Here is a 27,566-nt window from a genome sequence, read left to right on the forward strand (position 1 = left end):
AAAGTGGAGCAGTGCCTGCAACAGCCTCATATGTGCCAAGTGATGACTGCTAATGTATTATCTCTTGATTTTCTCATCATATATGGATTTAACGGGAGACATTCTTGACTTCACTATTAGTGGCAACAAGTGCATGGCAAACTCTGGATCGTGCAATAAAGTGCAACTGCACAGGCATTTTCCATCCACCCCAGTGTGTTGCCAGTATCTTTGAAGTCTCAGTCTTTGCTGACTTCTGACACTGTGGGGAGAATAGACATGCTCCTTTCCATCCCTCTGACCCAGTGTGTGGCTTTTTATAGACTGAACAGCCAGGGAGCAGTTTGATAGTAACATCCCTGGTCTTGCAGCTGCCTTGCTGCACACTGTGTGCATTCCTTCTTCCCCAGCAGATATCTAAACTCAGTGTGCTCCTTGGCTCTTCCTAATGAGTAACCTAGCAGAGGATACCTGCTGTAGAGGCAGCCAGTTTCCTGCCTGTCATGACTTTCACCTGACCCAGTTCAGGTAAACTGACTCTTCTTTCCCTACTGATGTTGTATCTCCAGCTACCATTAATTAGAGGTGACTGTGGGCAGCCACAGGGAGTCTGTGAGCTGGAGCTTGCACTGCTGATCTGAGACACAGGATGGCTTACTGGCATCACTGGTTCTTGGGCAGAGCCACACTCTGGATATGTGTACAGCAGAACATGCCTTGGCTGTCACTCCAGAAGTGTGTGGGTAGTTCCCTGTGGACATCTCTGATTACATCTCTGATGTATCATTTGATGCCCCTACACACCAGTATTCAGACAACTGAATTCTGCTCAGCACGTGTGATTTGCCTCCAGACCCACACAGAGTCTACACACAGGTGTCCATAAGTATGCTAGGTGAGAGCATAGCCTCAAAAGTGTTGCAGCTGACTGGCATGTAGATACTTAAGGCAAGCTGAATCTCTTTGCAAGTGCTCCTTATTCTGCTGACTAAAGCTGTGATAAAGTTGCGTAAAGGTGGGTGTCTAGTGACATCTGAGATGGCATCCTGCTTGCCTTCTACTTGTGGACAAAGAAGGGTATACTCCTTTTGGTCAGTCCCGAGGGATGTCTCAAGCACATAGGATATCTTAAAGGTCATTAGACTCTCTGTTTAGAAAATCTAATCTCATCCTGGCTATCCACTGACAAGGAGTTTAGGGACTTACCTCAAATGTCAATGTCTACATTTAGACATTTAGCGTAGGTGTCTTAACCCTGAACTGAATGCCACCCACAGTTTCATCCTCCAAAAGGAAGTAGTCTAAGGGCATGAGATTGCCTGAAGCAAAATGCCAAGAACTTGCCAGTAAATGATTGTCAAATATATGCAGCACTTTGACACAGCTCTCATCCAAACAGTTGGTTGCTTTTCAGAAATAAATACGGGTATGCTTTTAGGGTCTCTTGCCACTAGATGTGACTCTCAGTTCTGTGTAATTTACCATATTCAGATGGACACGTTCTGTTGCTTGATCCACTGCCCATTTGTTGTTGTTGTTGCTGTTGTTGTTGGTTTGTTACAATTTCTTTTCGGGCCCAGTCCTGTCAGTTGCTAAGCCACTGCTAAAAATGATGAACATTTTTTACTCCTACTGATCTCCACAATATGCAGCATCAAGATACCCTCATTCAGTCAAACCGAATAATTGTTTCTGAGAAGAAGAGGGTTTTACTACCAGCTGGTTTTTCTACCTTGAGGTTGACCTTATATTTTCAGACAATTACCTTGATTAAGTTCTTCCTGACATGCCACTGTGCATTGAGCAGTGGAACTACTCTGCAAAGGCGATGTCTAAATTATACTACCTTTGAATTAGTCCCACTTGCCTTGCTATCTAAGCAACTGAGTGAGATTAGTCTAGAAACAATTTGACTGCTGAAAAACAAAGTTGCTCATTTTTACCATGAGAATGATTACTGCAAACGACATTAAAACCTCTTCCAGTGTTTCCTTACTCAACCAGAGTTGAGTAGGCACTCAAGCAGAGCATGTACCAATGGCAGTTTCATTTTCCCTCTTGTTCCAAGCAGTGAGTGTAGAGGACTGAGGGATGCGTGCTTTAGTAACATGTTATCCCAGGCATCTGATAGCCTTAAATTTTTGCTCCTGTAAAAAAATCACTTTGAATATTTTGATTCTTAAGCTTTCCCAAAGGGAATCTTCTTTCCATTCACAAGTCTTAATTTTAAATGGGATGGTTTTAATTTATTTGCCAGCTTTTCTCCTCAGAGCTCTGGTAAAACAGTATCAGCTTTTTTTATGGTGCATGATGTTACGTTAACAGTTCCTGATTTTTTGTTAAGGGCTATTGCATGTCTGGAGCTGTAGCTCTCAATGGAAAGAATGTCATTACATAATTTTAGATTTCCTTGGATAGAAACCACTGGTGTTGGCCAGAACATCAGGGCACTAACCCACTTCAGTGGTGTGCAGTGTTCAGCATAGCCAGCTGTGGCTGGCCTGGAGGTGATGTATGTCATGTGGGGCAGCACAGCCCAGCAGGGACCGATGGAGATCCCTGCCAAGGACACCAGTTTGGTTGTAGGGAAGCAGTGGCTGGAGGGCATGTTGCTGTAATGAAATGTGCTAGCTGAGCTTTCAGAGATGTTACTGTCAGGCCAGAATAATCTGTTCTTTATTTAGCTAATGCACCTCCTGCACGTGGAATTTCTAACAGAGTCGTTATTTTTTCAGCATTTTCTTTGCAGTTTCATTTGTGCCCTGCTGTTCTCCCTGTATATCTACCCTGGATACTTGCTTTTCTTTCATCAGGTCTGGGTATGTCCACTCTTATCTACTTCATAGACAATTTTCTTTCTTGCTTTGCCTCTCTATTTTACTCCAGCAAGTTTTCCTGGCAATTAAATTTCATCTTGGCCTGGGTCTTTGTCTTCTGTCTTGCATTCACTTGGAACCTGAAACCAATTTATTTGGTGTTGATCTCCTGTGTTCCAAACTATATGTGTAAACACATTGAGGTGTGTTCTGATTTTATAGAATAAAATTTCCTGAGAGCCTACACTGTCTTGGATGGAACCTGGTGTTATTTTTTTAAAATCATGTTAAAAAGTGCTTAAGTTAATGTTTAGAACCATGATGCTTTGGAACAATATGCTGATTTGAATATTCAAAACATTGGCCTGATCTCATATTAACATGGCAATCTAAGAAGTGAGATGAAATATAAAATGCTGCAGCTGTTAGTATCTAAACATACATTGTCTTTGCAAACTCATTGTTTTTTGTAGCTACACCAAACAGTTCTCATTCATTTTAGTAGTACTACTTTATTCCTTGCTCACAGGAATAAGTTTATTTGATACCGAACTTCTGTTCAGTATCAAAATAGCATTATTTCAATTTCTTCCTGTTCCCTGAAGTCAGAAAGAAAGCTGAATTCTTTCTTAAAGGGAAAATGACAATGCAGGTAGTCTATCTATTTCTGCTAAAGATAACCTTAATCCTTCATATAAGTTGAATCCCAGAGTGACTCAGAAACCCAAAGAGCCTGAGATATTATTGTTTTTCTGCTAATGCATCATGAAGGTATATGTTGGGGAGTTTGAAAAGTTATTCTAGAAGCAGGTGCTAGAATGAGAAAAAACGAGTATGAATGGTCTATGAGTAATTTTAGACTGAAAATTAGGATTTTAAAGAAGTGTCTTTTTCAATATATTCTAGTAGATGCATGGAATCAAGAAACTAATTACTTTCAAGAGAGAGTATGAAGATTATTTAGAAATTAGAAGTATATAGCAGTGTTACTAATGGCTGGTTTTACCTTTGGTTTACGTGGCTTTTGCTCAGCTTCATATATTAAAATCTCATCTTTAGAAGAAAAAAAAATTGCAAATGGAAGCTCCATTACTATCAACTGAGTTTGAATGAAATTCATACACTCAGTATGTAACTGTGCAATGTTATCAGGCAGGGGACTCTGGAGAATGTAGGATACACCTGCACAATGATGAATAATCATAATAGGTTGCACATATGTATTTGAAGGTCATCTTCTTTATGTAGCTTGGGGTCAATTTCATCTCTTAGAAAACTAATTTTAAGGAAAAGTAGCTATTGCTCCCCTTACCAGGTATAGTGGACAGTACATATATATCCCTTCTTTAATCTTTCACGACATTTAATAAGATTTCTAGTGGTCACCAGTGGTTTGGTATGTTGATTTAGCACAATATCTGCAAGGGGACATGTGCCACAACTCATGATACAGTCCATCACCTGCTGCTATATGTATTCATACTTAGAAGGGAATTAGAGTAAGAAATAGGTTTCCTGCAAAGGAGAATCTTTCCAAAACAAGATTGGCCCATAGCCTGCCGTTAGGTTATTGCTGTATTTGATTTACAATGGTGACAGGAACTTGCATATCTCTTATATCAGGAGATATTCCTAATCAAGGTAGGGACACGTCTTCCTTTGTACATTTGGCTTCCTTTGGGGTTGACCAAATGCAATTTCTTATTTGCAATTTTTTCTTTTCAGAATTAACTTTCTGAACTTCTTTGGTACAGAAACTTCTTCAAATGCAGATGTTCAGGCCTTGATTCATGTCCGCCTATGCCAATCAGAAGAAAAAAATAGAGATTTGACTGAATTGCTTGTAGCAGGACTTTCTTTCTCTTTCTCCACTTAACTCTGGGAGTCCAAGATAAATGCATTCCAACTTAGAAAATTTAGTAAGCCATCTAAATTTAGGTACATTGAATCTAGGTACAGCACCACTGAATGTGGTTAATATCTACAGTATTTACCTCTTACATTCACTAGTATGAGATGGATGTAACTTTATTTTCTTGAAAAAAAAGTAAACACTATAAACTTCTCTTTTTAGACACTTGATGATGGCCTCTGTTGTGCCTCACTGGCAAATCTGATAAATAAAATGAAATTAAATGAAAGAAAGAAAGAACAAAATAACGGCTTATATTTATGTTCCACCTGTCTTACCCAGTAAAATAAAATGATGGCAGATATATTTAGAACAAAGTATTCAAGAATAAAGTTCATGTAGTTCACAGGGAACATTTGACATTCATAACTACGAGAGGTCACACAGTCAAAGACTTACTGAGTACTATTAGAGGCAAGGACCTGTGTGAGACATGTAAGTATAGAGAAAACTGACTAAAACTCAAGCATTGAGGAGAAAGCTCATTGCTGCAAGGCTGGAAGAAAAACATTCTTATATATATGCATCGTTACAGAATTAAGTACATGCATCATGAGGTTTCTTTTGCTTTGCCCTTGAGGCCAGATATTTCACTATTGCAGGAAGCAAAGTACAAAAGGTTAGTCTAATCTATCTAGCAGTGCAAATTACAAGAGTAAGCATTTACAGCATAATTAAAAAAAAGGTTTCTTTTAACTTAAACTGGAAGTTTATTGACTGAAAACAGCTGAGGAGGAAAAGGACATAGGTTATCAGCAAATTGAAGGTGACGATTATGATACAGCCTTGATCAAGGTGATTGTAGGTCTAGCACTTAATCAAGCAAAATACCTAAGCATGAGATAGAGAAGTATTGAAATCATTGTACGAGAAGGCAGGGAAGTATGTCTTGGAGTAACACGTACACTTCAGGTCACTCAGAAAAAGGGATATGACAAAGAAATAGTGCAAACGTGGAAGGAGACTGAAGATTCAATACAGCTGCTCGCTTGTAGACACCTACTGCCAGTCCAGTGTGTGAGGGTACCAGGGGCTTGGGGTATGACACAAGAGCTGGAGGGGACCCATGGCCTTTCAGGGCAGCAGCTGGGTGACAGGTAGGACACCATGGGATATTTCAGGTGACATCAATGTGTGAGCAATGGGCTGGAGCTGTAAAGGACCCAGGTTTGTGCGGCCTGGCAAAATGAAGTCTAAAGAAAGGACAGCTTTTTCTCCAAACATTCGGGAGGAAGGATAATTCTGTCAGCAGTTCTCAACAGCTGAACATAATTTAGGATTGAGGAAATTATCCTGTCAGAAAAATGAGGCTCTGTCTACCACGCTCACAGAAGCAGTGGAGGGGAAGTTGGATTAAGCAGGGGGATCCCAAGTACTTTTAACAGGGAGTCTGATCTGTTCAAGGAAAGATTGTCTGAGTGAGCTTCCCATAATAAAGAGGCTGTGTTTGGTGACCCAGGAAGTCTCTTCCAGTTCTGGCTTCTCAGGACCAGGAAGTAATGCTGATTTTCTCTTGAACTGCTTTACAGCAGAGTTCAGAAGATTTGTAGTAATCCTTAAATTTGTGAATCTCTCATAACTTGAGCTTCTTCATAGCTAAAATAATGTTTCAAAGACTTCCTGGTAACCAAGTTTCATTTTGCTGAAATTTTAATAGCACTCCCTGTTCTCTTCAGATTTTATTTGATTGTCTTGCCAAGCAAGTATTCCGAAATTGAGAATTGGTTGCAGCTCTGAGTTAGGCTAATTTGTGTTTAGATGAACTTGTCCCCTCTGGCTCTAGGTGCAGGAAACATAACACAGATGCTTCAGAAACAAGTTGCTTACTCCCTAGTTCCACAGATAAATATGAATGACTACTTTTTAAGCTAGATGAGTGAAAGTCTTGTCTAAAAGAGTGCACAGTTCATCCTCTGCCAGTTGGAAATCATGAAATAATGCATTTCCTACAGTTAAAGTTTTATGTATCAATTATTTCCTATTTCCATCTCTGCCAAATATATTTTTCCTGTGAATAACATGATGGAATAATTGTATGTTTGGGAGAGGAGTCATTATTTAGGAGAAAAGACTTTATGTAATACTTCAGAAAGCAGCTCATAAGTGAGTGCTGAGGAGCTAGGTTTGTTAAGATCTTCATGTGATCTGTTTCTAAAGTTTTTGTGTTGTAGACATTCTTCTGACCTTTTCCCACCCAAGGAAGAAAATACAAACTTCCTGAAGGGTGCTCTAAGTATTTCAGCTATTACCAAGCTCACATAGTTACTGCTAGGTCAGATATCTATTGAGCACTATAATAGACATGCCTTTGTAAGCCAGGGAATTCACATGACAGCTTTCTAGTTTCACCACTACCTAGCAATAAGAATTCTCTTATTGTTACTATTTATGTTTTTTACTCCTATTCTCATTTATCCAGAGACATTTAATCCTGAATTGTGACTTGGGCATATGCATAAATGACAATTTGGCCATGCAGGCAAATTCCTGGAAAGAAATGTTCTCCTGGATTTAGGCAGTGTTGTATAGTACCTCATCAAGCTATTCATCTGGCCATGTTCTGTGCTATACATTTAAAGGTCCTCAGTGACAGGAAGCTGTCATTTTATGACTTCTGATAAATAGGAGTTCTCAGACTTCTGGTTTTCTATTCTATTATTTGAAGTCTTTATTGCTACAAGGACAGGAAGAGGTTAATCATCACATAGGAATAGAATTTCTTGACAAAAGAATTATTATTTTTGTCATGCTTTGGTCCAGATAGTAATTAGGTTTTGGTGTTAAGTTAGTTAACTAATCAAATTATATATATTTGATTGATTTAAATCAAATTCTTTGTTAAGTTTTATAGCCAGTGGCTAACCATCTTTTCTAGACTTGCATAAATACATTTTACGTTATCTAACTAACTAGATTGTGGAACATTGTCTACTATTGAGTGTAGTTGGTTTGGTTTGATATCAATTTGATTTTGATTTGATTGGTTGTTATAATTCTTTTTACTTGAGTTACTGTGTTATTATTGGTATCTGAGCTTAGGTAATAAGTTTTCCTGATTTTATTTTTTTATGAAGTCTTTTAGTAAAATATGGTAAAATACACTGACTCACGTGTCTCTGAATAAGCAGGGCGGAACCATTAAGGATCTGGGTGGAAACAGGCCAATAAATTCCAAAGACTGAATAGTTCCCCCTAACTAGTCTTTATTTCTTGCCAGCTTTTGTTTTATTTTAGCTTAGCCTCTTTTCAGGCTCCCCACAAAATGCACTTACCACTCTGAGGGCAGCGGCCAGTACTAAAATGTTTATGTGACCGTGTATGTTTGTACACAGATCTCTGAACAGCTGGCTCTCTATTGGCCCTAAACACTAGAAAGTGTTTTAACTTCTTCTCGGGGTGGCTTAGCTTGTACATCTGAAAATGGACCCACATTGGTGTGTTTTTATTAGCAAGTCTTTACTGAAGGTATTTGGGCAGTCTGCCCCAAACCTCCCTTTTCTGGAGAAACTGCATGCTGCCTGGAGCTTCATCACGTGAGGCATGGGAAGACATGTGGATCTGCACGTAAACATATCCTGAAGCATAGAAAAGTCACTGCCACTTGTAGCATAACTCCCACAAGTAATGCTCCTGTCCTGTGTTTCCCAAGCCACTCTGTCTCCCCTCCCCTTTTGTCCTCAAGTGAACTTGTACAGTCAGACCCTTTCTGCCCAACCATAGTTTCATTTCTCAGCAGAAATTGTGTTATGTGTTTTTTGTCCCATGCTTTCCTCATTTGGAGAAAGACAGCCCACCATCTCCATGAGCAAGGGACAGCCCACTCCCCACGTCTCCTGAGAAATGTTGCTGTGCTGTATGAATGCTGCAGGATCACATCCACAGAGCGTAAGGTCAGCGCTACTGTTGGAAATGCTGGAAGGCAGCCTTCTGTGTAGCCAGATGACAGTGAAGTACTTTCTCTTGAAAATTATTTTGGAGAGCTCCTTGATTTACCCAGGAGAATAATACTAGCCAAGGAGACAGGGAGGTTAGCTCAACTGGATGGTGCAGTCACTCATTAAGATCATTATCTGTGTTATTGCCCTCTCTGTCCTTCCCACCTCAGACTGACTGCCTACAGCGTGTAGGCTGGGCTGACATTGTTCATGCTCCATTATTTCAAAGAATAAGTTCATGTCCTTCAGTGGAAAGCAGTCTTTCTCTCCTTTGCTCTGGTAGCAGGTTTAAATGCATCAGTATTCTCCTCTGAGCAAGAACAAATAGTTCAGGTTTTAGAGTCTTTCCCAACGATATACCCATCAGCAATAGGTAACCAGGCATGTTGTTTTTTTCAGAGTACCTCATTCTAGTGTAAATAAAATTGGGAAGATGAACTAATTTAATATGTACTAGAGGGCTATTATCATCTGATGGTACTTCTGTGAGCTTGTGGTGCTCATTTTTTCATGTGGGGAGCTATCTGATTTTTTGCCCATAAGGTAAGTGAAATTAGGCTCAGTTTTAGCTGTATTTGAAGAATCAGGTTCTTGAATACCTCTGATTTTAACAATTATGCAGATTTGCAATACTCTGTGCCTGACCCCAAATCATCCTACCCTATATGATCTGTTAATAATTTCTAATATCTCTCAACAATGTTTTTTCCATAATCTCCTAAAAGTGATCTCTTGATATTTCTCAAACCTCAGGCTGCTACCAGTCCTGACTTTAAAGGCTGATGTTACAAGAAGAACCTGTCATTCTCAGCTAACATCTGATGTAATGTTAGCCCTAGAAGATTAGTTTCCTCCCATTCAGTGTAGCCTAAGTGAACATACAGAACATCCTTACAGTATATATAAATCACTATGCTTTAAACCCCCAAAATTGCTATGAAGATGCATCCTATCTTAAAAATGACAAAAAAACATCTAAGCAGGTAATCTGTGTCACCGCATTTGAATGGATGGACCACTCGGTGGATAAGGAGTTGGCTGAATGGTCACACTCAAAGAGTTACGGTAAACGTCACAATGTCTAAGCGGAGAGCAGTGACGAGTGGTGATCCTCAGGGATTGATATTGGGACCCGTGTTGTTTAACATCTTTGTTGACAACAACGAGTGGGATTGAGTGCACCCTCAGCAAGTTTGCCGATGACACCAAGCTGTGTGGTGTGGTCAACACACTGGAAGGAAGGAATGCCATCCAGAGGGACCTTGGCAGGCTTGAGAGGTGGGCCCATGTAAACCTCATGAAGTTCAACAAGGCCAAGTGTAAGGTCCTGCACATGGATCAAGGCAATCCTGTGTACAAATACAGGCTGGGCGATGAGTGGATTGCAGCCCTTCAGAGAAGGACTTGGGGGTATTAGTGGATAGAAAAACTGAATATGAGCCAGCAATGTGTGCTTGCAGCCCAGAAAGCCAGCCATATCCTGGGCTGCATCAAGAGAAGTGTGGCAGCAAGTTGAGGGAGGTGATTCTCCTCCTCTGCTCCACTCTCGTGAGACCCCACCTGTAGTACTGTGTTCAGCTCTGGTGCCCCCAACATAAGAAGGACATGGATCTGTTTGAGCGAGTCCGGAGAAGGGCCACGAAGATGATCGAGAGGGTGGAGCACCTCCCATATGAAGACAGGCTGAGAGAGTTGGAGTTATTCAGGCTGGAGAAGAGAAGGCTCCAAGGACACCTTATAGCAGCTTTCCAGATTACCTAAAGGGGGCCTACAGGAATGGGGAAGGACTCTTTATCACGGAGTGTAGTGATAGGAAGAGGGGTTATGGTTTTAAACTGAAAGAGATCTACATTAGATGTAAGGAAGAAATTCTTCCCCGTGAGGGTGGTGAGGCACTGGAACAGGTTGCCCAGAGAAGCTGTGGCTGCCCCCTCCCTGGAAGTGTTCAAGACCAAGTTGGATGGGGCTTTGAGCAACCTTGTCTAGTGGAAGGTGTCCCTGCCCATGGCAGGAGGGTTGGAACTAGATGATCTTTAAGGTTCCTTCCAACTCAAACCATTCTATGATTTTATGATGAAAGGTTTATCACATTCGGTGTGTGCGTTTGCACTCTCCTGTGACTTGATCTCTTAAGCTGCTAATGTGAGACACTGGTAGAATTTCATCCGTCATATATCCATTGTGTCTTGGCCCCTGCAAGTTGTTCTTTCTAGCTGATGTCCTGCATTGCTGGTTGTGAAGCCAGAACACATATAAGCAGACGACATGACAGTGTGCTCCCATCATCCTCTGACAGCTGTATACTATGTCATGTTCTTTGCTTTACTGCAGCTTGGATTATAGTGTACTTTAAACCAGAGCACAAACAAGATGTTTAGCTCTGTTCCGAATTAATCAACAGTCTCATAGGGAACATATACCATATTGAGCTATTCAGTTTATCTCCTGCATGCATGACTCAGTGTTAAAGTCCAAATTGCTACTTTTGCTATTGTTAGCTTTCCAGTCTGAGGCTGACCATAGTTCTAACAATGAAAAATGACTTTCAGTTGAGCACCTCATATACTGTATTGCCAGCTAAAACAGTTGTAAAATAAACAGTGCTAGAAGGCATGCATGGGCAGTAGAACTCCATCACCTGCAGCTGAAGTTGTTAGAAGAGTCCCTAGAATGGTGTTGGCTCAAGCCAATTAACATCTTCCTGTGCAATTTCCAGACACAGTTTATGAGTTAGCATGGACCCCAAATTATTCCCAGTAGTCAGTTTACATTCAGCTATCCTATTTTGGGGCCAAGAGAGTTTAACGGTATGGGCACAGCCTATCCAGTTGACCTCAGTGCTAGAGGCATGTTTAATTTTCTTGTCTAGACGTTTGGTTATACACTGGTATCTGGACTGATGCTGGGTTCAGAAATCAAAGGTTTATCTGAATTTCTTTTGTTCTTGTTCAAATGAAAGAATACGTTCTGGTGACTGAAAGTGAAGGAATTTCATGCTTCTTTTGGACTGGGATTTATCAGAGCTAGAGCCTTGCTTTCAAAAATTCCCTTTGAACATCATTTTTACTGTGAATCAAATAGCATTCTGTGTCAGATTAAAGCTGGTATGTCACAGATCTATTTTAGAAAGAAAATGTCATACTTTTAGGAGTATAGCAAATGTCAGAAACTTTTCTTTGCCATAAAAAGTGCGTATAAAGTAGTTTCAGAAGATCACAGAGAAATCAGCATGTTACTCACTTGTCATAAATGTTCTAGTTTCCTAAGCAGGGTGCTTCCATAGTTACTTCTTATGAAGTTTCGCTTTTTTTTCACGCCGTCTGAAAACCAAACTCATGAGAAAAATCAGAAGTGTACTTTTGATAGAAGCTTCATAGAAGAAGCTGTATAGTATAATAATGCTAAGGTAAGTATAATTTTGTGAACAGTGCTGGAAATAAAATATCTCTAGAAGGGTAGCATCAATGAGGATTTCAGAAGTTGCACGTGTGGATACTATAGAGCACATCTGTGTCCATCCAGCTGCCCATCTGCTCAAGGAGATGTGTTGTCATGGGGTGTCTTCTCCTGTCTCTGAGAGGGCTATGTTACATAAGCACAGTTACTGTGGCTGGTAATAGAAGTGGCTTGTCACAGAGGCCCTTGGTGCTTGCTCGTGGGTCACTCTGATACTCCTCTTTCTCCGTCACACCCAGCTACAATAGTGTTTTGGGGTAGGGGACAGCATGCAAGAGAAATGTAAGTCAGGGTCTCCTGGAAAAATAGTGAGGAATTGATCATATATGTAGGGGAAGCAAATAAGGCAAAAGCAGAAGTTGAGTAAAAGTCAAGGAGTTCTGACTGCATTTTTTTTGAGCTTTAACTTTGAGGGAGAAACTTCTGTGTACCTGTGGTTATAATATGCATGTATATATACACGATGTAGCAGCACAAGACAAATTTCCAGTGATTTATTTTAGCATCAGTAAAATTAATATCAGCTTTTCTTAAGAAATATTGAATCATCAAATAATGATAAATGGAGTGGAAATGTTAAAGGTTTGCAAATAAAGTGGAACATTGCCATTCCTCCCTGAAAAACAATCTATGAAAAACCAGTCCCATATCATTTGAAATAGTGCTCTGTAGCACGTATAAATGAAACTGCCTGTTAAGAAAGAAATCTTACCTCATAAGAATCAATTTTCTCTGCAAGTATTATGGTTTTCTTCTTTTATATATTTCTAGTCAGATGCTGATGATATTTCCCTGATAGCTGCAGAGGGCAGGAAGCACTGCAGAGAGAGAGTGCCTCTGTGTGTGTGTGTGTGCGCTCACGTGTGTTTTGATGGGTACAGCTGCTGTAGGCCAATGATAGCTCAATATCTTGTCTTCAGGTATCATAGTTTTTTTTTGTTGTTTTTGGTTTTTTTTTTTTTCTTTTAATGCTGGATTTCTGAGAGAGGGAGAGATGCTGGAAAATTCAGTAACTTGGCAATTACCAGACACTTCTGAGAAAAGATTTAACCAGGATTTCCCCTCTTTTCAAGTGACTATTCTGAGCTCTAAGCTACTGGCTATTCCAGGTCTGTGGAAATTATCTGATAAATGACAGAACTGCTGAAAAACTGGCTCTATTGCTGAGCCTATTCATTATTTATAATTACCAGTTTATATGAAAATATAAGATTTCTGAACCTCAGTATGCCCTCTGACACTGGTTATCTTATTTTCATCAAAAATCCACCCCACATTTAATTTGGAAGAAAGGTTAATGCAAACATGTCTTAGATTTTTTTTAGCACAAAATGTAATTGCGACTTTTGCTTCCAAAAAGATTTTTAAAAAATATATTGAAAAGGATTCTAACCTAATTGACTGGATAAAAAGCTGGCTGGATGGCCGGGCCCAAAGACCTGTGGTTAATGGAGTTAAGTCCGGTTGGCAGCTGGTCACGAGTGGTGTCCCCCAGGGCTCGGTTTTGGGGCCACTCCTGTTTAACATCTTTATTGATGATCTAGACGAGGGGATCGAGTGCACCGTCAGTAAGTTTGCAGATGACACCAAGTTGGGTGGGAGTGTTGATCTGCTCGAGGGTAGGGAGGCTCTGCAGAGAGACCTGGACAGGCTGGAGCGATGGGCTAAGGCCAACTGTAGGAGTTTCAATAAGGCCAAATGCCGGGTGCTGCACTTGGGCCACAACAACCCCCAGCAGTGCTACAGGCTTGGGGAGGAGTGGCTGGAGAGCTGCCAGTCAGAGAGGGACCTGGGGATGTTGATTGACAGCTGGCTGAACATGAGCCAGCAGTGTGCCCAGGTGGCCAAGAAGTCCAATGGCATCCTGACCTGTATCAGAAATAGCGTGGCCAGCAGGGACAGGGAAGGGATCTTACCCCTGGACTCGGCACTGGTGAGGCTGCACCTCGATTACTGTGTTCAGTTTTGGGCCCCTCACTACAAAAAGGACATTGAATTACTCGAGCGTGTCCAGAGAAGGGCCACGAAGCTGGTGAAGGGTCTGGAGCACATGTCGTACGAGGAGCGGCTGAGGGAACTGAGGTTGTTTAGTCTGGAGAAGAGGAGGCTGAGGGGAGACCTCATCGCCCTCTACAGCTACCTGAAAGGAGGTTGCAGAGAGCTGGGGATGACCCTCTTTAACCAAGTAACAAGTGATAGGACAAGAGGGAATGGCCTCAAGTTGTGCCAAGGAAGGTTTAGACTAGATATTAGGAAGCATTTCTTTACAGAACGGGTTGTTAGGCATTGGAATGGGCTGCCCAGGGAGGTGGTGGAGCCCCCATCCCTGGAGGTGTTCAAGAGTAGGGTCGACATAGCACTTAGGGATATGGTGTAGTTGAGGACTGTCAATGTTAGGTTAATGGTTGGACTAGATGATCTTCAAGGTCTTTTCCAACCTAGATAATTTTGTGATTCAGTTTAGAAAGGAAATTAGGAGTAACTGGAAACCCACAAACAAGGAAGAAAGGACTGATCAATACAGTAAGCTAGGTTTAGAAGTCACAAAGTCCAATAATGTGAGAGTAGCCATAAATCCAGCTGAGGAGGCCCTTGAAAGGGAAGTTAAAAGCAAATTAGTTTTTAACCATGTTAATAGAAGGGTATGACTTTTCTCATCCAGGTCTGGCAGGTATGACGTGGGACCTGCCCAGAAAACCTGTGCCCTTCTGTAGAAACAGTGGAAGGTGCAGTGACACACCCTAGGCAATGTGAAAATATGATGATAAATGTCAGTATTTAAATAAATCAACTCTGCTCCTAAAATTGAGAAGAATCTTCCTTAAGAGGTTGGCTCTGCGCCATGTTTGGACACATCTCTTGCCATTGGAGAAGCACTAAAGCATTCTGCCTGATTTCCTGTCATTGCAAATGTCTTGACTCAAGGGATCAATAGACCCATTATATTTCATGTGTTGTAATTACTTAACTTATAGCTAAAAATTTTACCAATGTCAAGTCGCAATGTTTTGTAGATTTAGTACTGTATTTTTGAAAACCTCCCTTAAGTTCTTAAGTGTATCTTAAAGTATATAGTATATAATGTGGTCAAACTAATAGCAGGAAAGTCATTAAATATTTTTTATAATTATATTATTCAATATTTTTGCTAATATTTGTTCTACAGTTTCTACAGCTAGCTTGGTGATGAACAGCATATTTGCAAATACTGATAAAGAATATCATAAAGAAAACATAGAATCATAGAATGGTTTGAGTCGGAAGGAACACTGAAAGATCATCTAGTCCATCCCCCTTCCATGGGCAGTGACATCTTTCACTAGATCAGGTTGCTCAAAGCCCCGTCCAACCTGGCCTTGAACACTTCCAGGGAGGGGGCATCCACAACTTCTCTGGGAAACCTGTGCCAGTGTCTCACCACTCTCATTGTAAAAAATGTCTTATGTCCAATCTAAACCTACCCCCTTCCACTTTAAAACAGTCGCCCCTTCTCCTGTCACTACAGGCCTTGGTTAAAAGTCTCTCTTCGTCTTTCTCATAAGCCCCCTTTAAGTACTGGAAGGCTGCAATAAGGTCTCCCCAGAGCCTTCTCTCCTACAGGCTGAAGAACCCCAACTCTCTCAGCCTTTTCTCACAGGAGATGTGTTCCAGCCCTCTGACAATTTTTGTGTCCCTCCTGCGAATCCACTTCAACAGGTCCATGTCTTTCCTGTGCTGAGGACTCCAGAGCTGGACACAGTACTCCAGTTGGGGTCTCACCACAGTGGGAGAGAGGGGGAGAATCACCTCCCTCAACCTGCGGGCCACACTTTTCTTGCAGTCCAGGATACGGTTCATTTTCTGGACTGTGAGTGCACATTGCTGGCTCATGTCCAGCTTTTCATCCACCAGCATCCCCAGGTCCTTTTCCACAGGACTGCTCTCAGTCCATTCATCACCAAACTGTCTGACCCTATATGATGCTCATTTCTTTTGTCTAGTTGTGGAAAAGTTAGGCTAAGTGTTTTATTGGGTTTTAACTGTATTTGGAGAAACATGCACTTTCAAAATTGATATATTTTCAGCTATGACATAATTATCTTGCAAAGATTATTTTGAAATGAATACATCTTCTTTTTGCATGCAGTGAGGCTCTTTTCCTAGCATAAATCTTAATCCTAAACCATTTCACAGCTGGGTTTACATTTAGTCACCACAATTTCAAAATCTTCTGTGCATGTTGGGACCTTGCTATTCAGGTATTACAGAGACATAGTATTTTATATAATCTCTTCATACAAAGTGTCTTAAAGAGTAAATTCAATACTTGCACAGCTTGATATTGTTAAGTTTTAGCTCTTTTATTGTAAGTGCTGTAACTAAGTCCCTTATCTGGATTAATAGAGCATGGATTAGTAGATCAGAATACTGATCAATGTACTATTACTTCTTAAATCAGTAGTAATTTTCAGTGCTATCAGTTGGGTCAGAGGAATCATCAGATGTCTTGCAAAGCCAGTTGTAATAATTTGTTTTTCCTTTCAAAAATACAAACCAACCCACAGATTATGTAGAAAGAAGACACTGTGATATTTCTCCAAACTGATCAGAAGGATTTATTTTGCTTTACCAAGTCCATTATATGTTCTTCCTCAAGTCAGAGAGGGTTCCTCCAAATGTTGAATAAGTTATGTTAGTTATGGCACATTTTAAATATACCCAGTCAGGATTATGGGGATGACAGGCAAGAGCAGAACAATATTGAAGATCAGTTCTTCCCTTTGTCTGGAACTTCTTTCCCACTCCCTAATTCCCCTCACCAAGTTCAATAAAGAGACAAAAAGAATTCCTCCAGGATATGAATTTGAGCACCCTGAGTCTGATTATTTGGATGGCTCAGGTACAGTCTGTCACATAGTGTTTATTGGCATCTGGTTATAATGAATTTCTGTTGGTTGATTATATTCCTATTTTCAGGACAAGTTATTTTGTCTTTATCTCTTCTCTGAAGTATTTTTACTATGTGTCAGTTGTATGGACTCTGTGGAAACTATAATTCCACTTTTGCTAAGTTTTGCACTATACATTTTTTATTTTCTTTTATTCCCCTCGCACTGGTCTAGTGTACTGGATCTCCTGTTTCTTTAGACTCTTGTTCCTGTAGAGGAACTCAAAGCAAATGGAGACTTCCTTACTGCTGCTGTCTGCTCCTAGCTCTTACAGTTCTCATGGTGTGCCCATGTAAATTTGTCATAAGCATGCATTTACATGTGACAGCACAGTATCAGTTGTCACACAACACTATCTACTTGTAGATGAAATCAAAGTAAATGTTTTATTTTTGTAAACACCTATGAACCATTATCTGTGATTTGTATATCACCTTCCAGGTGTGTACTGTATCAGCAATCAATCTCTACTTTCTGATTGCATGTACGCATATATTTTTAGTTATGACAGAACTTTATTTATGGCTGATTATTTTCAGGACAGGGTACAGCGAGAGAGAAAGACTGTATTTAGAAGAATGACAATGTGTGTTTAATGTGTCTCTCCTGAAAGAGACAAACTGAGCTTAGATTTAAATTTCCCCATTCAAGAATCATGAAAAGGTAAACAAAAGAGGTTCCAGCAAGTGTTTTCCTTAGGGCTTACAGTGAAGCAATAATAGACCTTTCTCAGACTTATCATGAAAACAAAGAAACAAAAAACCCCAAAATCATCGTAATGAAATCATAATAGATCCCATCTGCAAATTGTTGTACTCTTCTTCTACCATAAGCATCTCTATGATGCCAAATTTCATTGATAAAAGTTAATTGCTGGTTTAACTCTTAATAAATGGGAAGGCAATGATCCATTTATTGATTCCTGTGCTTTCAAGAAAGGAGCTTTTAGCAATAACCTCCCAGTTGCAGTCACTCAGTTTACTCCAGAGGTCTTGAGGAACTCTGTAAATTTTAAGAAACTGAGTAATTTTTGTGCATTGTTGTAGGTTAACCCAACATCTGTCTGACAGATATGAAATAGACCCCTTGGGAGACCTAAGTCTTTCTGAGGCAACAGCTGGAGTCAGGCAGAACGCCCTTCAGCATCCAGCATCAGATGACAATTTGTGAGCAGTGGAATGGAGCCCTAAATTTCCGTGGCTGTAATGGGAATATAGCCATCCACTTTTCTTGTAGATACCTCCTTGTGAACATCTACAGTTAATTTGGAACTGAACGTACATGACACTTTTTTCTTCTTGAATTGAACTTGCAATTTTGAAAAGCAAGAATGAAAAGCAAACTGGTAAAATAACAGTGCATTAACAGTAAGAATGTGGTATCTCTGTTCCAGGCATAAAAAACTGTGCAATAGACATGTACTTTATTTTACTTGGAGTGAGATTAACAGAATATAATCCACAGACTGTGCAACTTCTAGTACCCAAACTGCATGTAGACCAATACCATCTTGGAGGGAGAAGTGGGAAACACCTTGCAAAGGACTGCAATTGCTCAGCTCTTGTATATAGATCTGGAGGGAAGTTCTTTCTAGTGTCTCCTTTTCTCTCTCCTGCCTGCCTAAAGCACTGTTGATCTGCTCTGGAAAACAGACAATTTAGTAACAGCCTTTGTACTTACCTCTCATCACACTGCGTAAGGAGACTGGAGCAGATTAATTACTGTGTTCCTCACAGTGTTTAGTGAAATTTTTGATGAATCAAAACCTCACAATAATAAAAATATGTATTATATTTTCCAAACTAGGATCTCAACAGAGATTTTTTTTTAAAGCCTGAAGGAAATGGAGGAAGAGACAGTGGGTTACTGCAGTTTGCATTGTCAGCTGTGAAAATGACAAGAAACTACAGTTGTTTGACCAATAAGCTGTTCAACCTCTAATTGAGCTGCAGAAGGAAATATTTTTGTGTACCTTGTTATTGAAGTTGAATTTTCTCTTCCCTCTTTCCCTTCCCCCCCCCCCCGGTAGAAGATAGAGCCAGGAGAAAATCATCCTGTTAGAAGGAATTATTTTTGCCAAGTCCTTGCACAAAGTATACAGACTAAAAGCAGAGGCATTAAATGCTTTATCATATGTAAGACTTTAGAGTTATTTTATAGTCGCAGTGTTTCAGTATTAATTCTTGTTTAGAACTGAATATTTCAGAATCAAAACCATGATTATTATCTGCCAGTCCTTGGAAATTTATCTCATATGGATTTTGTTTTTCCTTTTAGGCTCTGAGTTTTAATTTGTATGTTAGTAAGTGCTGGTTGGAAAAGCATTTTACATGAATGTTTTTCTAATACCATATGAGATTGAATGAAAATCTTAGTAGGAAAGCTCACCACTGAACTGTTCAATCTGTGCCTGCCACAGATAAGTCAGAGTATTTCAGCAGCACTAGGAAGATGTAAATGCTAATAAGTATGCCAACTCTAATATGTTCTGTCTCCCTAAGCTAAAGAAACAAATAAGAAGGGCTGTATTTAGTTGTCCACACACAAGCATTGAGTGACACCTGGGTTGTGTGAGATATCAGAGACATTTGCATGGAGATACCAGATGTTCACAGGCCTTGTGAAAGACCTAAGCCATGCTGCAGTGCAGATGAGATAACCAATGCATCTCAAAGAGGCCTGGGTACCTTAGATGGGCAACTGAACCCGTCTCTAAGTTATACAACTACTGCCACCATCAAGCTTAAAATATGTAGGTGCCCTGTAGTCTGCTGAGCAGCAGCAACTGTGTATGAGCATACTCTTAAACTGTGGGAAACATGAGGTAGTGGAACTTAATGAAGAAATTAAGGATGAAGTGGAGCTACACATTTGGTGCAAACTACATCATATCGTTATCACCTCATGCTTACCACAGATTTAAGGAATACATACAGGAGAATAATATGCTGACAGATAAGCTTTGACTTGGTAAATCTCAACAGTTTGGTTATATGTTTTGGTTTCCATGTTTTGCTGGTGATCTTACAAGTTATATTGATAGAGACCATTTGTACTTGTTTCAACATCACTTTTTAGTATGAGTTTTAAATACTTATTTTTTGCAAATATTAATTTGGTGCATTGTACCCCCAAAATACATTATTGATTTAATCTTTCTTTTCATATTGCAGAGACAAAGCATTAGAATGGCATAAAATATGGCCCAGTTCTACTACAAAAGAAGTGTCAATGCTCCCTACAGAGATCGTATTCCTCTTCGCATTGTGCGGGCAGAATCTGAACTGTCTCATTCAGAGAAAGCCTATCTGAACGCTGTGGAGAAAGGAGATTATGCCAGTGTAAAGAAAGCTTTGGAGGAAGCAGAAATTTATTTCAAGATCAATATTAATTGCATTGATCCCTTGGGAAGAACTGCACTCCTTATTGCAATTGAAAATGAGAACCTTGAGCTCATTGAGCTGCTCTTAAGTTTTAATGTATATGTGGGAGACGCTTTGTTGCATGCCATACGAAAGGAGGTGGTTGGTGCCGTGGAGCTGCTGTTAAACCACAAGAAGCCCAGTGGGGAGAAACAGGTATGTGCAGGATTTTCTCTACGTTTGTAGTCTGCTCTAATGAAAAGAGAAGAATTGTGCAAAGGGAGTGAGCAAAAAGAAAACTAAAACCATCATCCTTGCACACAAGTATTTAAAATCAGAAAATCAATTACTTTGATGCCATATGCATTGTATTCATTTGTGTTTTTGTCAGACATCATAGAATCATAGAATGGATCTTCAAAGATCATCTAGTCCAACCCCTGCCATGGGCAGTGACATCTTTCACTAGATCAGGTTGCTCAAAGCCCCATCCAACCTGGCCTTGAACACTTCCAGGGAGGGGGCATCCACAGCTTCTCTGGGAAACCTGTGCCAGTCTCTCACCACCCTCATTGTGAAAAATGTCTTATGTCCAATCTAAACCTACCTCCTTCCACTTTAAAACAGTCGCCCCTTCTCCTGTCACTACAGGCCTTGGTTAAAAGTCTCTCTTCGTCTTTCTCATAAGCCCCCTTTAAGTACTGGAAGGCTGCAATAAGGTCTCCCCGGAGCCTTCTCTCCTACAGGCTGAAGAACCCCAACTCTCTCAGCCTTTTCTCACAGGAGATGTGTTCCAGCTCTCTGACAGTTTTCATGGCCCTCCTGCGAATCCACTTCAACAGGTCCAGAGCTGGGTGCAGTATTCCAGTTGGGGTCTCACAGGAGCAGAGTAGAGGAGGAGAATCACCTCCTTTAACCTGCTGACTATGCTTCTTGTGTGGCCCAGGATACAGTTGGCTTTCTGGGCTGCAAGCACACATTGTTGGTTTATCCCAAATTTTTCATCCACCAGCATCCTCAAGTCCTTCTCAGCAGGGTTGCTCTCAATCTCTTCATCCCCTAGCCTGTATTGTTACTGGGGGTTGCCCCAACCCAGGTGCAGGGTCTTTCGCTTGACCTTGTTGAACTTCATGAGGTTGACATGGTGCTCACTTCTCAAGCCTGTCAAGGTCACCTCTGTCAATGAAGGTTTCAACCCCTCCATGTGGAGGCCACCATCACCCAAGTCAGGAAGGCAGTACTGGAAGACATGACCCAATTTATCAGAACTTCATCCCTGTCTCCAGTAGTGGACTAGCCTATCTAGTACAGCTAGAAAGGTGCAAACTCCTCTCCCTTTCTCCCTGTCTTCTCTCAAAGGAAAAAATCGTTACATAGAGTCTCATTCATGATAAATGTGATACCTACTCTGCTTCCCCTTGCACTGCCTTGAGACATCTCTAGGAGGTAGATAGCCTTTTGCGTATCCTTCTCATTTTAAGATACTAGTGGAGACAGGATAACATAGCCCATAAATTCTGATATTCCTAGGACTCTTCCAGGAAGAAAAACCTTTAAAATAGTTAGAATATTGTATTATATTTTCATATATTCAAATTTTCATGCATTACAGGTACTGTATTAATGTATTTCAATGAATAGTATGTTGAAATGATTACAGCTCTTTCACAGATAATGCATACAATATGTTTTAATTACAGTATAATGTACTTGCTATAGACTGAATTGCAGATAATAGGTAAAGAGTATAATTTTTGCTGATAAAATAACATGAATTCTATGCTTTTTTTGTTAAGGAAAGAAAGCAATATAGTAGGCCTTTGTACAAATGTGTGTGTCTGCCTTCTCTTCTAGACAGTAAAAGCAGAGATCCTTTATAATGACAACAGTTTTATGTCAGAGAAAAGGAAAAAAATTAGATTCACTTTATGTTTGTCTCACTTCATTATTTCTCAGCTGATAGTGAGATGAGAATACAATATATGGGAATTTCTCAATGCAATGAATCAGGACCCAGAAGGATCAGTGCATGGCCCTGTGACAAGCCAGTTAAACCACCTGTGTCTCCATTCTCCATCCTCTGTAATGGAAGTTGCTATGTGCAGAGTGGAGTTCATCTCACTTAACAATAGCCATCCAAAGTTGTACCTCATCTCTGATGTGGCTGCCTAGGCCCCCCTTGCCAGTGGAGAAAAAAGGAGATTCCTGGAGAGCAGCTCATGCTGTCTTTCTCAATTACATGTCTTAAGACGGCATAAACCACTTTTTCGACCAGATAGAGTCTACAGATTTACCTTACGCTAGGAGCCTAAATTTCAGGCTGTTCTTTAGACTTTCAAAAGGACTACTTTTTTGTGTGTACCACAGCTACTGCAATGTAACTGTGTGAATACAAATAGTAAAACTTGTTTCAGGTGAGCTTCATGCTGTAACAGACAAAAGATAGGCTTACTTTTTGGGTGCATACTACAGTGTTAAATTAGCCACAAACTGCTTTCCTCCAAACTAGAGGTTAGTTCTCTGGGCCGGAGCTTAAGAGCATTGTTTCAGTGCCAGACTCCCCTGCTGGCTGGTATGGAGAGTGCTGCTTCTCCTTCTTTTCCTCAGTTTCCCTGGTTGCACTTGCTAAGGGTCTTCCCATTCCTGTAAAGCATGAAGAATAATCATGAATCATTTGAGCAGACACATACCCTTTTGTGGCTGTACAAGGCTAGGCTTGCCCATTGCAAATGCAAATACTGCTTGCAAGCCAATGCTTGCAAAGAATGGTCTTTAAACAAATACATTATTTACACATGCATGCTGTTTTTTGCGCTGGGGACCCCAACAATCATTAAGCTTCTATGGTTGTTGTATGTGTAAATAATCAAGTTGATTCATTTTTAGGAACCCGTCATGCTGAAGACAAGGTAAACATGGATTACATTTTTCCAGTAATGCTGCAGTGAAGCAGATACAACTGTGCATATTTAATATAATCAAAAGCACTCGATGACTGAAAAATCACTACAGTAGGCTAAAGATATAAAATCTGGATGCTTTGAATTATATACTAAAATTTATATTTTCAGTGTTTAGAGACAAAGATACATTTTTTCCCTGGAGAATCAAGTTCCTTTTGAAACTCTATTTCAAACTATAACTTGACATTTTTTGATTACTTTTATTTGTAAACATTTGCCATATTGTTTAGATGATGATTCATTTTCAGACTCTGTGCTTTTAATAACATGATATCTTTGCCTGTTTGGTTTTCCTTGTTTGTATAAAGCTGGTCATGTGTGGTAAAATCCTGGCCCCTTGAAGTTAGTGAGAGTTTTGCCACTGATTGAGTTGAGGTCAAGATTTCACCCTTTTGCTCGTTTATCTTTTCCCCTGATGAAAAGTTATTCACAGAGGAGACAGATAATAAGGAATAAGAAAAATGCATGTGCCAAATACTGCCAAGCTCAAGAAACAGTTTAGATTCCCAAATATTTCATTAGTGATGAAAGTTATGAACATTCAAATGCAGAAAAAACTGATGACTCGTGATTTACAAGTAAATGAATTAGCTCTTAATATTTTTTATATTAATGAGATAATATACTAAGTATGATGCATATCTAATTTCAGGTTCACCCTCATACAATAATGTAATTATATTTATAAAATCAAATAATTTTTAAACATAGGATTTCCTACGTAGGTCTAGAGCTCATTGACAATGTCAGAGACCTAGAAAAAAAAAGTCTTCTTGTACCAACAGAAAGCTACAATTCTTCGGGACAGCTGAAATGTATCTTTTGTAATAACTGTTTTTTCTCCAGAATTTAATACTTTCAACATTTAAATTTTTAAAAAGAAAAGGGGAAAAATGTAAGAATATGTTAATTCCAACCAAGAATCAATGAATTTATTTAAAATAATGCACTTTTGGAAAAGTTTTCCAAGCATTGTCTTCAAAATTAGGAGATGCCACCGAATCTTACTCTAATGCTTCCTCCTCAAAAAAAAAACCCCCAAGAAACAACAGTCAGATCTTGTTAAAGTTATATCTAAACTCTCTAGTCTACTGACCACTCAGCTGTTGGGCTCTACCTAATATCCGTATGTGATGTGCATTGCATTCAATGATCACATGGATTACAGTGAGTTAAAACTGATTATCAATATGTGGTGGATACATCTGGTGCCACCTGGTGACTACAGATGAGGCATGTACATTTAACAGCTTTGAATTGTATTTGACTCCTTCTGTTACTCAGTTTGTGAGTGAGGTTTTTATGGTATACATCAATACAACTCAAGAAAAGGTTATTTTGTCACTTGCATTCTATTTTCTACACTTTTTTAGCTGTACCAGCTGCTAGAGGACATGTAAAAGAGAATAACACAAATTAAGGTGAATGAGTTGAGGAAACTTGTCCAAGTACTTTTAAATTACCAGTTCTTCAAAGCCATATGTCCTAAATTATCTGCCAAGTCACTTGTTGCTTACCGTGATGGATAGTTGAATGCCAAATTAGGAGGGAAAAAAAGCTGTTCTTTAAAATTTGGTATCTGCAGAAAACATTTTTATCTTGTTAAATTACATGCAGCATCTACAGATGGGATGGGGGTTAAGTAACATTAAAAAAAAAATAGTAGAATACCTTTATCTAAATCACAACTTGCTCTACTGCTTGAGGTACTCAGGCATCAACATCTGGCTGGGTGGTTGACCACCTAGATATGCACATATATTAAAGGAATACTGAAGCAGAGGTGTAGCTGTCTTCTAAGGATGCTACAAAGCACAAAAGTAAACCACGTCTCAGTTATTAAACTCGAATCTGTGTAGCATTGTATTAGCTGGCAGTCTAGATTTAGGGCATGGGAACCTGACTGCAATGTTTACAGGTAGTGCCTGGCTAGCAGAAGCACATGGTAGTGCTCTTGTACCTCCCTGTTCCCTATTAGAAGTCAATTTTGTGATGCAACCTCTGTTTCTGCTGCTTTCTCACTTCTACAAACTCAGTCTTCGTTCCTGACAGTCAAAGACAAACCAGGAAGCCAAGCCTCAGCTTCTTCAATGTGTTGGCCTCTAAAAATACAAGTCCATAGCGTAGACAGGCTTTTTTCATTGGTTTTCATGGATTGTCCTGGCAGTGTCTTGAAGGCCCGAGAAGGGATAAGTTTAATGTGTTGTCTAAGTATTGGGAAAAAAAAAAATTATTAGAACAGGCAAAACCCAAACCTCCAAAGCTTAAAATGTACAGACAGACATTTTGGAAGGACTGAAAAACATAGCATATTCCTTGGTGAAGAGCATATTGCATATGGGTACCAGAGGCAGAGTGTTAAGAGTCTGGCATGTAGTTAGGAAGTGGTAGAAGATACTGATACCTGAATTAGCATATCAGCACCTTCATGAGTTTTTACAGCCTTTTCAAGGCTAGGAGTTAGTTAAGATGGAGACGATCACAGCAGGGATTGTCAGTGCCACCTGGTTACACTGGACCTGAAAATGTGCACCTACCCCAGAGTAACATATAATCACTTTGCAAAATCCTCTTCCACTATCCCAATTGTTCCCATTGTTCCCATGCTTTCTACAAACCTGGTTAGCTACCACTTGTGTTGTACTCAGAGCTATGGATTCAAGTTTCTGACTTTGCTACTAGGTTCTGAGACTCTCTCAGGAAGAGCATAAGGATAGTTACCATTTTATCTCCAGGCAGGCTGTGAGAAACCCTTCCTAATCAACATTTAAGGACCGCTTTAGTAGTCTCTCTGGTCATGGTAGGCTTTACAGCTGGGATATTCCTGAGCAGCTGGGTAAAAGGTATGGTATGTTCTGGCCTTTATCTCTGAGGGGAAGGACAGAAATGAAAGAGATTAAACTTTTGTGTAGGGGGTAAGGACAGCAAGATGTGATTATATGCTTTTATATTATAAGGAAAATGGCATCTCGAAGAGATGGGCAAAGTGAGAAGTCATATGTAAGAGGATAGCAACTCTGATACCTTGCAAACCAGATGTGAATCCAGGAATCTAACCCAGCCAAACATCCTAATGGTGGTTTATGCTGCATGCCCAATGCTTGCCAGGGACATTTTAGCCATGTGTGAAAAATAGGATCCAGGACATTTTGGGGTTCCAGGGCTCCATGATGTTAGGTGGCAGCATCTTCACCCAGGAGGCAAGAGTCCATCATCCCACATCTGGGTGTTGAAAGAGCTATCAGAAAGCTACAGGGAGGTGTGGCCAGCCCCCTGATCTGAATGATAGGCAGACCAGCACCTCAGAGCTTGCTCTGGCATTTATGTGCTACTCAGTGTTTTAGCAGCCACTATGAGCTCTTGGACAGGAAGAGTTACCCAGGTGGATCAGTAGGAAGGCTTGCTATCTTGGCATTTTTTGGGAGGTGGGGAGAGAAGGGGCATTATTTTGCTGTCACAGGCTAAAGTTATATTTTACAATTCTTGATGCATTTAGCTGATTGATAATTATTTGGGGTGTGGGAAGGTAGAAGAGAAGTAGAGGTGTTGCCAATACAAGTTGTCTTTCACTTGAATCTACTGCATGCAGTTCTCATCAGCATAAACAGTGATCGATCTTATGCCAAAATGTGTCTCAACATCTGATATTTTTAGCAGTGTTGCTATGTAGTTTTGGAGAGAATGAAAGGATATGAGAGAACAGCCAGGAGGAGGGAATGGTCCCGTGTGAGGATGTGTCAAGGATGTACAGTATAGTTTCTAGGCCACTGGGGCAGGCTGCTACATGGATGTTCAGGCACTCACCTAAGCTATCTGGGAAGGGTTACAGACAGCAGGGATAGACAGCCTTGCAGGCGAAGTGCCTTCAGTCTGGCAGCATTCCCAGAAGTAGATAAAAAGTCTAAAGGTGAAAAGTCAGGAAACAGCATAAAAGCAGCACAGAGCCTGAAGAGTCATTTTCCATTCCTGAAATGTTGGCAGCATAGAATCTGCTCTCTGACAGAGCTTCTATCAGGTCTGACAGAGTGCCTATTTTCTAGGAAATTCCCCACATGTGGCCTCATCACCCACTCTGTTCCTTTTGTGTCTCTTAGTATCTTTGGACTTCTTGAAACTGCCCTTTGAGGAGTCCCAGGGTCCTGATACGAAGCCAGTGCTCTTCTCTGGAGCTGTGCGTGTAGGCCAGCTTCAGTCTCAGTCAGGCTCCTCTTAGTA

General features: G+C 40.2%; 1 protein-coding gene across 1 annotated transcript in view; it reads left to right on the plus strand.

Moving 5' to 3' along the window:
- The window catches only part of TRPC4 (transient receptor potential cation channel subfamily C member 4), a 162,234-nt gene that overhangs the window by 40,960 nt on the left and 93,708 nt on the right, over positions 1-27,566 (plus strand). Inside the window, exon 3 of the mRNA XM_074815805.1 lies at positions 20,200-20,604. Within this exon, the coding sequence (XP_074671906.1) occupies positions 20,227-20,604 (378 nt within the window). The 5' untranslated portion in view covers positions 20,200-20,226. The remainder of the gene's footprint in view (positions 1-20,199; positions 20,605-27,566) is intronic.

The sequence above is a fragment of the Strix aluco genome, chromosome 2 (genome assembly GCF_031877795.1).
Source record: "Strix aluco isolate bStrAlu1 chromosome 2, bStrAlu1.hap1, whole genome shotgun sequence".
NCBI classification, from domain to species: domain Eukaryota; kingdom Metazoa; phylum Chordata; class Aves; order Strigiformes; family Strigidae; genus Strix; species Strix aluco.